This window comes from Oxyura jamaicensis, chromosome 9 (genome assembly GCF_011077185.1).
Source record: "Oxyura jamaicensis isolate SHBP4307 breed ruddy duck chromosome 9, BPBGC_Ojam_1.0, whole genome shotgun sequence".
Taxonomy (NCBI): Eukaryota; Metazoa; Chordata; class Aves; order Anseriformes; family Anatidae; genus Oxyura; species Oxyura jamaicensis.
Window position 1 is genome coordinate 21498830 of NC_048901.1, and position 11830 is coordinate 21510659.

The 11830-nt window shown below is 48.6% G+C and overlaps 1 protein-coding gene across 13 annotated transcripts in view; it reads left to right on the top strand.

Moving 5' to 3' along the window:
• Positions 1-11830, top strand: part of MECOM (MDS1 and EVI1 complex locus) — a 313650-nt gene that overhangs the window by 266222 nt on the left and 35598 nt on the right. For 6 of the 13 annotated variants that reach the window (XM_035334585.1, XM_035334586.1, XM_035334587.1 and 3 more), the window contains exons 3-4: positions 1562-1696; positions 10629-10731. In XM_035334585.1, the coding sequence (XP_035190476.1) occupies positions 1562-1696; positions 10629-10731 (238 nt within the window). The other 7 variants (XM_035334593.1, XM_035334595.1, XM_035334594.1 and 4 more) reach the window with 7 other exon arrangements.

Consider the following 11830-nt stretch of genomic DNA (forward strand, 5'->3'; position numbering starts at 1 on the left):
CCCCCCCCGACCCCCCCTCCCTTGCCCCCGCAGGCTCCCGGCGACACAAGGTAAGAGCAGCGAGCGCGGCGCCGCCGCTCCCCCCCCCAACACCTCCCCCCCCTCCGCCTTGCCCCGTCAGTGCCCCCCGGGCAGAGCCCCCCCGGGACTTGGGGGGGGGGCGGGGGGCGAGGGACGACCCCCCCCCTTAAAAAAAATCCAGAAAAATAATAATCCAGGGGGGCATCGCGGGGGTGATGGGGAAGGGAAAATCATCCCCGTCCCCCAAAAATAATCTTAAAAAAGCGCAGGGCCCTGGGGGGGGACCTGCGGGGATGCGGCGTTACCGAAGCCTCATGCTTTGGGGCCGGTTCTTTAGGTTTTACTATTATTATCATTATTAGTATTATTTATTTCTTGGTGTTGTGCTCGCTTTGGGTGGCTTTCGCCTGTGCTGGAGGGAGGGGGGCGGCAGCGGAGGTGGGAGCCCTGCCTCGCTGGGGCAAGCGGCGGGCGGCCCCCGACGGGCGGACACCCGGACAGACAGACGGGCAGACGGACGGACAGACAGACAGACAGACGGACAGACGGACAGACTGACGGACAGACGGACAGACAGACGGGCCCGATCCTGCCACCCGCGGGGGGCCGGGCCGGGGGCGGTGACAGCACCTGGGCAAAAGCTCCCGGTCCCCGGCGCGCATCCCCCGGCGCTCTCCGCGGGGACAGCGGCCTCCGGCTCCCCGTCCTCGCTGCGAGCGGGGCCGGCACCCTTGGGATGTGGGTTATAGGGTGTGGGGTATAGGGTGTGGGGTCTAGGGTGTGGGGCAGGCCCCCAGCGGGCGGCCGGGCACCTCCAGGCATCCTCACGCCGCGCTGTGTCCCGGCTGGGCAGGGAGCATCCTCGGCAGCTCGCCGCGAGCAGGCTCGTTGCGGTTGTTTGTAGCCTGCATAATTGGAAGCGGTTCTCGCCGCCGCCACGCTTTGCCTTGTTTTCCTTTCTTATTTTCGGGAAGTTCGGCGCGGGGAGTTGCGGCGTGCGCTCCAGGAGGGGCAGGGATGCGAGGGAGGCAGGGGGAGGCCAGGGGAAGGACTCCCTGCCCTGCAAGGTTCGGGGCGCAGCAGCACGGCCGGGCAGACCAAGTGGGAGCTGCAGGCGGCGGAAACTCGGAAGCAAAAAGCAGAAACCTCCGATGAAGCCACCGCCGCCTATTGCAGTAATTTCTGCGCTATTCCCTGACGGATCGTGTGTAATTAAAATCGTAGTTTTAACCCTAAATAATCACCGATGAGTGCCAGGAAAATCAGATGGCTCTGAAATTGACGGTGTTTCTTAGCAATAATTAGACATCTCGATTACATGTAGCCATTTGTCAAGCCATTTTCCAGTACATTTGTTGTCCTTTCATTAATACCTATGTATTCTGACCATTCGAAAAAATACCTCACCAGAGGAGCACATTTCTGTATAACATGCCTAGATTATTATCCATTTGTTTCCCTGAAAACCTGTGATTTATCTTTCGATTAGCGTGCCCGGACAGCAACAGAAAGATTTACTCTTTCGTATTCTTCCTTTTAGATCTTGGATGAGTTTTGCAATGTGAAGTTCTGCATAGATGCCAGTCAACCAGATGTAGGAAACTGGCTCAAATATATCAAGTTTGCTGGATGCTACAATCAGCACAACCTTGTTGCATGTCAGATAAGTGATCAGGTATGTGGCGTTCACTTTCTGGACTTATTTTTTAAGGAACTTTAAGGTGTCACTGGAAAAAAAATAACAGCAATTCACAACAGATTTTGGCCTGTTTGCTGTTATGGCAGAAGATAAGGCACAGATGTGAAATGCAGAATAATTTTGATGATGGGCTGCAGATAATACGAATTTTCTATTTTTCCACGTTGTTCTTCAATTCACAAACAATCTCTCTCTCTCTCTCCTTCTTTATTTTTTCTAATCTTGTACCCGATAAAAATGGGGAGCGCTTTCTTAGGAAGACAAAGCCAGCGTTTGCTGATTTTGAATTAGCAGCATTTTCTGTTCCAGTCCAACAGTGTTGCTAAATTCAGCCATTGTGTTAAGGAGAAACTTCAGCGTGAAGTTAGTGGAAAGAGTGGAGGGGAAGATGCAAACCTGATAATCCTACCAATACGATATCGTTGCCTGCACAGGGCTTGGGATGTGAATGCACACGTGTGTAATATTATTATGCCTTCTCAAACACTTTGCTCGAACTCCTCATACTTCTGTGCTGAACCGGCATCTTTAATGGTTTTCTTTTTCTTTTCATTTATTGCGCTTAAATCCACTCTTTGTTAGGCTGAAACGTTATTTATCCTGGTTGTGTGGCGGAGGAAGGACTGGGATAGGGGGGAGGAAGGACGCAGTGAGGCATTTTGTTTTCAATTATGCTGATGAGTTATTAGGTGTTTCTTAAACCAAGCTTTGCTTTAGTCTGCAGATAATGTGTGCTGTTATGAAATATTTTACTGGGTGAAGTTAGGTGAAGAAAGCTACACTTCTTTAAACTAAATTATCTAAAATAGGAAAGCAACAACCGGTGGTGTATTCTTGTTTCAAATTTAAACTTTGGTACCTGCGACGTAGCATTTGGTTCCTTTAATCAGCGTTTCATTTTTCACCACTTAATTAACTGCATCAGGTGAATGTTAAAGATTATCTTTGGCTGATTTAATTGCTTTGACAGTATTGAAAGAAGAATCACAACCAGACACAAAGCTTCAATTAAAAATCATTCTTTCCAATCAAATTCCTTACGTAAAGGAAATGAATGTGAGGCAGTCTGCTGGTTCCAGCCGCACCACCGCACTATGCGTGTAGCTCCTACGAGACAGTTGATTTAAACCGCTTTACATGAACTTTTCCAGGAACGATGACAGAGGATTTTTTTAATTTTCAACTTTTAAAATTCACCCCCGAACACGTGTAGCACAGAATGAGGCAGCCAACCGAGATACCATTTTATTTTTATATATAAACATAGCAGCTGGTTTAGCTAAAGAAGCCATAAAGATTATTAGTAAATGAAAAATACATTTTGCAAGTTGAAATATGTTTTACGCTGGAAAACGATAAATTCTCTCAACGCAGAGCATTTATGGAGCAGTGATACGAAAAGGAAACTGGAGCCTAATTGAAACAGCAAATCCAAATATTTTACGATTAATAGGAGTTGGCATAAATAGGTAAGGTTAGAAATGGAATCACGTGAATTGGTAGGAGCAACTTACTGCGTTTGCGTCGGCATTGCTGCTCTGCTGATAACTGCAAATACACGCCAGGCTGTAACATCGGCATCTGCCGCTGAGACGCAGACACGCACAGGCGTTTTGACGTTTTTGGAATGAAAGTTATGGCGCTTGTAACTTTCTCTTTTTTAGTGTTTACATTTCTGAGATTTGGTAATGGTGGCTGTACTGCTGCCAATAATTTCTTTCATTCACTGGAGACTTGTTATTTATTTTGCACGCTATCGTGCTGTTCATAATTCCATATTTTTATGGCTTATTGTTGCCGAGATTTGAAAATTAAAAATGGGTTGTCTTTCAAGTAGCGCGTTGTGAACTGCGCGCTGTCAGCAAGAGCTTGTTGTTCATTTGGCCCTCTGGAAATGCTGCAAATTTACCCACAAAATTGTACACATACTCCAGCGTTTTATGACCAGAGCCTAAAAAGTTAATGCTAAAAATGTGCTCTCCATTCTTAAAGCAAAAAAGCTTTTCTAACAGCTCCTCCTTCTGCTTTCTTCTGGCACGAGCTCACGAGAGGTAATACAAAATAGAATAGGAAGGCAAACTGGGAAATGGACGTTACATGGCCATGTGCAAGGAGTGACAAATGCAAGTCAGGGCTGAGCGTGCATGCGTGTGTGCGAGCTGTGTCACTCTGCCCCTATAGATCCTAGACAGAAAAAAAAAAGAAAAAAGCATGGGAGAGGCAGAAGACGTGCACGGCTGCTTGCAGGTAGCTGCAGTGCGGGGTACGGGCTGAGCGGGGGGCACACCCCTCATCCCGGGGGGACCCTCGGCACCCCTCGAGGCACGGGGAGCATCCCCGCCTCGGGAGCCCTCCTTCCCTCCTGAGGCACAGACACTTGATCAGCAGTAATTGTTCACCTCTAATTGCTTCAACTCATCTGTAAAATTCACAAGCAAACATTGTGCCGTACCTGAAAAGGTAAAAGATCCTGCCAGCACTCCGAGCCTTGCGCTGGCCACAAGTTTATGCTACTAAATTCAGGCTTGACTGACAGACAGGTATGATTCCCAGACTGCTTGAGGCAGGGTTTAGGTGAAGCTCAGACCGACGTGTAATCTAGTCGCTCTGCTAAGCTGTACCTTCTGCATTGAACAAAAAGAGGGAAAGAAAAACATTTTTTGTTGTTTTCTCTGTTAGACTTTTTTTTCAGAGACATACCACCCCACCCCCCGATTCATGTTTGAGGTTAGGTTTCATCACTTAGGATCAACTTTACAAAAGGCCTGGGCTCTTTCATATAACTGTATAAATGAGCTTTGCTGAGATGAACAGCTCGATAATGGTGGGATGCAGTCAAAACATGCACGCTGGATGCAACTCATATTTCATTTGATTGGAGGTGGAGTAGGGCTTAAAAGCTGCATTTTTTTTTTTTATTTCAAACAAAGTTGATCTAGGATTTCTCTTTGCTGTCTTCCTATTATCTCTTGTCATGCCCAGTCTAACCTGACCGTATGTAATTCAAGATGTATATGAATAATAAAATTCCACAAACAGCACACTCTCATTTTTTCCTTTTCCCTAAAGAGACCTGAGTGTGTGCAGAGCTGCAAAGAGTCTTGTCACTATTATTTCCCTGGAATGTGTTTTTTCAGCTTCAATAGCAGTTTCTGCTAACTTGGACGACTCCCCTCTGTTATCTATCATTAAATATCTATTAGTTCAACTTTTTAATGACTTCAGAACGATTAGCACTGGAAGGCTTTCTGGCCGAGCTGTCATCCCAGCAAAAGCATTATTTTTAGATATATATGTTAATGAAAGTGTGGTTGCAAATACAGCAGTAACTATAGCAATGCTGTGTCAGGGACTGTCACACATTCCAAGCACATTTTCAGGCTGGGACTGCAGTCACCTTCAAGATACATACTTTTTTATTTCTCCTTTTCTCTTGTTCTTTTCTTTTCTTTTTTTTTTCTTTTTTCTTTTTCCTCTTATTTTTTTTTTTAGAAATGTAGTTGGTTGCAGTTTAAATCAGAGCTCCTGAAATTGCTTCTATCTTGCTTGTTGCTTGCAAACCTCTGGCAGTGACATGGCCACATAGCGCTGTAAAAGTGCTCTTAGGTTCCAGGTCTCCTGGAAGATTCCCTTTGTTTTATCTATAGAAAACTGTAGGAGACTCAAGAACAACTTGTGGAGGCTGCGGTTTGTAGTGTGTGATGAAATAGGGTTTTTTGTTTGTTTTTTTGTGTGTGTGTGTGTTTCCCCCCCTCCCCCCCACTCAAGTATATGCCACTGAAATGGGAGAAAAAGCAGTAGTATAACACTCTTAACAATGTGCACAATGTCAGAGATATAAACCCAGGCGAGTGAACCTACTGCTGTAGGTTGCACCAGATCTGATCACATCTTACAAGTTTTACAAACTTTTGTAATCTGCAGACACAGCTTCATGTTTCAGGTTTTACTGCCTGCGCCCCCCTGCCACGGCTTGCAGCTCGCAGGCAGAAAAACACCGAGACTTCTCCAGCAGCCCCAGACATAGAGCCACCTGCAAAAGTTGTGTATTTAAGGAATAGTTTTGAGGCTTTGTTGTCAGAGAGTGAAATTAAGGTTTTGGCTGTTATGGGTCAGAAGGGCACGAGCACACTGAGCTCACGCGGGGCCCTGTTCTGCCATTATTCCTCCGACGAGTTATTAGTTTATTAAGCAAATAGAGCTTAATCCAGCTCCCACTGAAAACCTGTCTCCAGTGGAGCGGTGTTGTGTCAGCACGGGGCTGGTGGAACAAGGAGCTCGTCAGCTGTGGTTTTCCATTTGTGGCGATTTGAGGTGATGCTGGGCCCGAAACTCCTGCCCAGCCTTCTGCGTGCGCCTGTGTTATCTGCAGCCCGATACGCTGCCAGCGCGGCTGCTCACAGCGTCGGCCTGTCCTGACGTGACCTGCGAGGAATTGTTCAGCACCAAAAACGGCAGCTAATTGTCGCCACTTCTGCGGGGCGATAAGCTTTTTATTGATGTTTAATAAAAGCAGTTGGGCACGCCGTCAGTGAGCAAGAACGCCGTTTTGTGATGAGAGCTGTCAAGTCCCACTTGCACGGGGGGGTCCGGAGGATTACAGATGTCTGCAGAGACAGTGGGGCTGCCACTCACCGAGCGCTTTCTGGGGCTCGTGAATGAAAGCGGGACGTGGGAGGGCAGCAGCGCTGTGCCCTCTCTGCAGACCTGTGTGGGCCTGCATGCAGGTGGCCATCGGCAGGACGAGTGGGACCGTGACGGCGTACATAGGAGCTTGGCTGGATGTGGCAGTCCCTAACCCGGACCTTGGGCTAATATTCACCAGAAAACTACGGTGGAGGAAGGCATGAGCATCACCGGGGAGGCAGCAGAAGCTCCGGGGACGCAGAGCAAGGGTGTCTGCACAGGGACAGCCTGGAGACAGAAAGATGGGGACTCCTGACGCCATTTCACAAGGGCATCCTCGCTGTGGCACCTCCTGCTCAAGCTGCCCAGGACACTCCAGGAAGCCAGGAAGGGCTGGACCCACAGTGTCACCTGCAGTGCCCCCGGCCCTGTCCCCATGGTGCAGGCCCCGGCTGAGGTCTGCCTGCTGAAGTGTTCCTCAGCCATGTCTTGGGGACGACTCCTCACCCCGGCCCACGAAAAAACTCCTTTTCCTTTCAATTTATCACTTGCCTGAGCATGGCCAGAGGAGCCAGGCTCAGGTTTCACAGCGCAGCCCTCCAGCCGCAGCAGTTGTTCATCACGGGAGCCAGAACTGAATTTTCGCCGTTCGGACCTTCCTCCTCAGCTTTCCACCATCGTTTTCGGAGCTGGTTCTCCGCTCATCTTCCCACTTGCATGTGACGTGTGTGCACTGCAGCTCGCATGGGGGGGGGGGCGAAATGCCACTTTTTTCCCCCAAAGCGGTGTGTTGTTGGTGACGGGAGGCCGGCAGCAGCGGTGGTGAACGCTGGGCCCCGCCGAAGCGGCCTGGGCCCCGCCGGGGAGCTTCAAAGCGCGCGGCCCCGGGCCCAGCTTGCGGGGAGCGCATTTTCGCTATTATTTCAATTATTACAACTTCCTGAATAGGTGGAAGGTCATTCATAATTCACGCCTCTGTCATCTTTACACATGCCAAACGCAGTCTATTAAGCATAAATAAAATTTCAAGTGCCTGACCAGGAAAAGTAAACTGGGATTCATAACAATGAGGCCTTATTCATCCATTTAAAAGTAAATTGTGTGTGTTCCTTTTCTCCCCTCCCCTTTCCCTTTATGGCTGGCAGTTTGGGAGCTTTTATTTCTGCTCGGTAGCACGCGCAGGGGCAGGCACGGAGGGCGGACGCGCGAGGCCGCCCCCGGCCGCTCCGCACGTCAGACCCCCTGAACTCTGAAAGTGCTTCCAGATCTGGATCCGATTTTGCTCTTCCTATATAAACTGCAGTCACACACCGCTGATCCCAGGGCATGTGAAAAGCGCATCTGGACTTTGCTTTTTTTTTTTTTTTTTTTTTTTTTTGGTCATTTCTCTACTGTGCAGCAGCTCTTTGTGCACTTCATGGGGTGGGCTGGTGCTTTCTTAGATAAGGGAATTTCTGGGGTTTAGGTTGAAAGAGTGGGAAAAAAAGCCTTTCACATGAAGTAATAAGGACATTTAGAAATTGGATTGAATTTACCTGCGTGATCATTTTGTTTTCGAGTTCAGTTTGTTTTATTTCAGATCCTCAGTGGAAAGCAATTTGGTATATAAAATGTTAGTGCAGGTGTGGGATTTTTTTTTTTATACAGAGCCTAAAAAAAACTTTTTTAATTATTAAAGGTAGCATTTTAACAATAAGAATGTCAAAATGCCAAATCTGGAAATCAGACCCATGAACCTTGCTTTGGAGGGCTTTAGCTGTGAGGGCTTTAGCCAAATAAAACACAGCACTCATCTTAATCCAGGGAGTTTTTCTGGTTAGTCCTCTGTATCTTCTCCCTGCTGGGGTGCAGAGGGTCTGGATAGGCAGTTTCTGGTGGGTAGCTTCATCATCTAATATTTTGGTATTATTGAGGACCTACAGGCTGGACAGTTGGTTACAGAGTTTACACCTGGTTAAGGATTTGTCCCACGTCTGCAGCAAGGATCCTGCATCATACTGGGACTTGCATCTGGATGGGATGCAGCACAGCACAGTGCTCCGCAAACAAGCCCCTCTTTATGTGCTTGTCAGTCCACGTGTCCTTACTCTGCAGCCAGAGGTGAAAAGGTCTATCGAAGCGTCTTAGATGGGACAGCATGAGCAGAGGAGGAAGAATAGCAGGGAAAGCTGTGCCGTGGTTTCTCTTCGTGCCTTCATGCGGATGCACCGTCGACCTTGGAAAAACAAGTGTTGCTTAAAGCAGATGTTCGCTGGATGCAGTGTTGACATCAGCAAGGAGCTGCAGGGCCGCGAGTGTAAGCACCACCTACGTCCTCTTCTGTGTGACCCTGAAGAACATTCGCTAGACACCAGTGGCATTATTTTTATTCAAGAGTTGCTGGCAGGGTTTTGAATGCGCTGATTCGGTTTTGCATCCGTGTAAATTAGTGAAAAACAAGATGAATGTGAAAGTATTAAGAAACAAGAGGAGTGCCCCGAGTCTGACCTGTTTTGTGCAAACACGGCACTGCTGACCTCAGGACGAGCCTGCCGTGGCCCAGCAGTGCCTGGAGATGCTGCCTGCTGCTGTCAGTGAGTGCTGGGGAGGGTGTTGTGGGCTCGCAGTGCGGAGGGCTGCTGTGCCCCATTTTGGAGGCTAGTGTACTTTTGGAAAGGAAGCAAAGAAGTCGAACCTGACAAGAAAAGAGGTGCCTTGCGTTGCTGAAAGAAGCCCATTGTTTTCTAAGGGGAAGCAGAATTGGAGAATGAACCATGCAGCTTTTAAACATTTATCTGACTGACAGGCAAAAAATAGAGAGCCCAAGCAAGCCCCTCTGACACCAGGAGCAGGACAGTGTGGAGGAGGAGGGAAATGCAACCTCGGCTTCCTGGGAGGGGAAGCAGCATGTGAATGCATGCTCCTGTCTTTTATGGGGGATTTTTGCCACAAGCAGGAGGCTGTGGTGGGGGTTTGTTGTGCCTGATATGAGACATCAGGAGGGGGACATCGGGTCATGGGACGTCGGGCAGAGGTGGGACATCAGGTGGTGGGACACCGGGCAGTGGGACATGCTGGCTCTAGCTGCTGCTGCTCTGCAGGCCTCTGCCAGAGCAGGTTGGGGGACGAGGCGAAGAAAAGAAAACAATTCAGAGGAAATGTGTCTTATTTAGTTATTTTTATGTGTTTAGCACGTTTCTGTGGGCAAAGGCCGCTTGCAGAGAGATAAAGCATTAGGCTATACGGCCACCTCCTGGAGGACGTGGGTATCTGCTCGGCGCCGGGGCCACCCGTTGGGTGCTGCGTGTGAGGGGAGTACCCACACAGCCCTCCAGGGCACCCAGCCCGAGGCCAACACAGCTGCTGGGAGTTAAACAGCAGAGTGGGATTTGTGCCTCTCTCTCACAGCACCAGGACAAGTATTGAGAGTTAATTCTTTGCGAATCCAACCGGAGAAAACGCAAATGCATCATTTGTTAGGGTAGGAAGCCTAGCTGTCACGTGTTTTTGTTTAACGAGGCCTGAGGAAGTTACTAATATTTTTTTGAGCTGTTTCATGGAGATGTTTTAGTGTTCTTCACCTTTCCTGCTGAGACAGAGCAGACAGATGGATTTGGGGAATGTTGTTTGGGCAGAGCCTGGCAGCGAGCACACGACAGGGGCTTGCCCTGGCCCTGTGGTACCACCAGGCGCATGGCCCCTGCTCCTCCACCAGGCCAGAGCTCAATATCACCTGGAGGGGACCAGGTGCCACGAGCTGAGTGCTGACGAGCTGCTGTGGGCACACCATCATCCTGGCCTGAGCATGCCTTTGGTTCCTGGTTGGAGCTGAGGAGTGAAAAGGCCCACTGGGTTGTGCAGGCCTCTTCCCTCGTGGCTCTCAGGACTGCTCAGGTGCTTGAAGCAGGTGGGCTTGGATGCCTCGTGTTCATCAGCAGCATCTCCTCAGGTGTGATTTGCTAACTTTCCACAGTTCCTGCCTCTTCTCCAAGGGAAGAAATGGGTTACATCTTCCCTGCACACGTCATTCAGGGATGTGTTTTATGGGTTACCTTGTACATAGATCTGGTGTAATAAAGCATGTGAATTGCTGGTGGTGTTTGCAGTCATCAGGCAGCTCATTTTGAAGTAGAAGCTGTTGAAAGCAACCTTTTCTTTATCTTTATGGAGCCCAAAGCTGTGGGGCTGGCAGGGGGGCCCATGCCACAGCCCAGGCTGGCACCTCCCCAGCTTACCACAGCAGGACTGCAGGACTCATCTCCCCTCTGCCTTTGTGGCATTCACCTGGCTTTCTCTTTTCCAGATATTCTACAGAGTTGTAGCAGACATTGAACCTGGAGAGGAGCTGTTACTGTTCATGAAGAGTGAAGATTATTCACATGAAACAATGGCTCCGGACATTCATGGTTAGTCACTTCTTATCTAATATGAGGTATCCAAAAAATTAGGGAGATTTCTCGTCTGTTGCAATACTTTCGAAATCCAGAATAGTTTGCCTGTAGCCAGGGAGGAGAGCTGGACTACGGTTGTATTTGTCTGTCTTCGACCTTTAAGATTTTCTGAAAGCTGTTCAGTGAATAAACTGCTCCAATACTAATGTAACTCCTTCAGTGCCTCTGAGGTGTGGCTGTGCTCTCAAAAGCAGTGCCAGCAGTGGTACTGAAGGGTCTCTGTTTACTTTCTTTATCACACCTCGTCCAAATAGCTTCCCAAAAAATTTGAGTGGTGCATTCTGTACCTGCCAGTCTGCTAAACTCTACTTTGCAGAGTTGATTTTTCTCAGCGTTGTATCCCTGCAACTCTTCCAGGTCTTACCTTTATGTATGCAAACCTCCCTGGCAGAAACAGAGGTCTGCAGAGGTAACTGAGGGCATCGCTAAGGCTTCAGAAATGAAACTTAATTAGGTTTTGGGTACTGCAGAAGAAGGAAGAGAGTCCATACCATTATCTCCAGACTCTGCTAGTTGCCGGTCCTTTAGGACTAAGATGTATGGACCCCGATAATGACTGTGTTGGTTTGGGTTTTTGTCAGTTTGCCAAACAACTGCTCTTTTGAAAAGAGAAAATCTCAGGTTGTTAATGTTGCTGTCACTTTTGAGAACACAGCCATCCTTCCTCCTCGTGCTCATTCATTATTCATCCAACGCACAGGGCCTGGGTGTAAAACTCCTGAGCTCCTACTGATGCTGTGCAGATTGGGATGCCTCAGATTTGTCCCTACCTCCAAGTACTCCTTCTGCTCTGCTGTCCATAGTGCAGTGGGTTAGGAAGCCACAGCTGGCTATAGGTTATTAGCTGGATGCTCATTAGGTTGTGGTTTATGCCCATGTGGCCATTTTACAAATTCTTAGGCATTTGGGGACTGCACACAGGGGTCTTCCCAGGGTAGGACACAGGTGTCAAGGGCTGTGCTTTCTTATACCTGCCTGTACCTTTGCAGCAGTATCTTCTGCTCTCTGAAGAAGAGTTTGGGGATTATTCATTCATTCTAATTGGGGGGGGGGG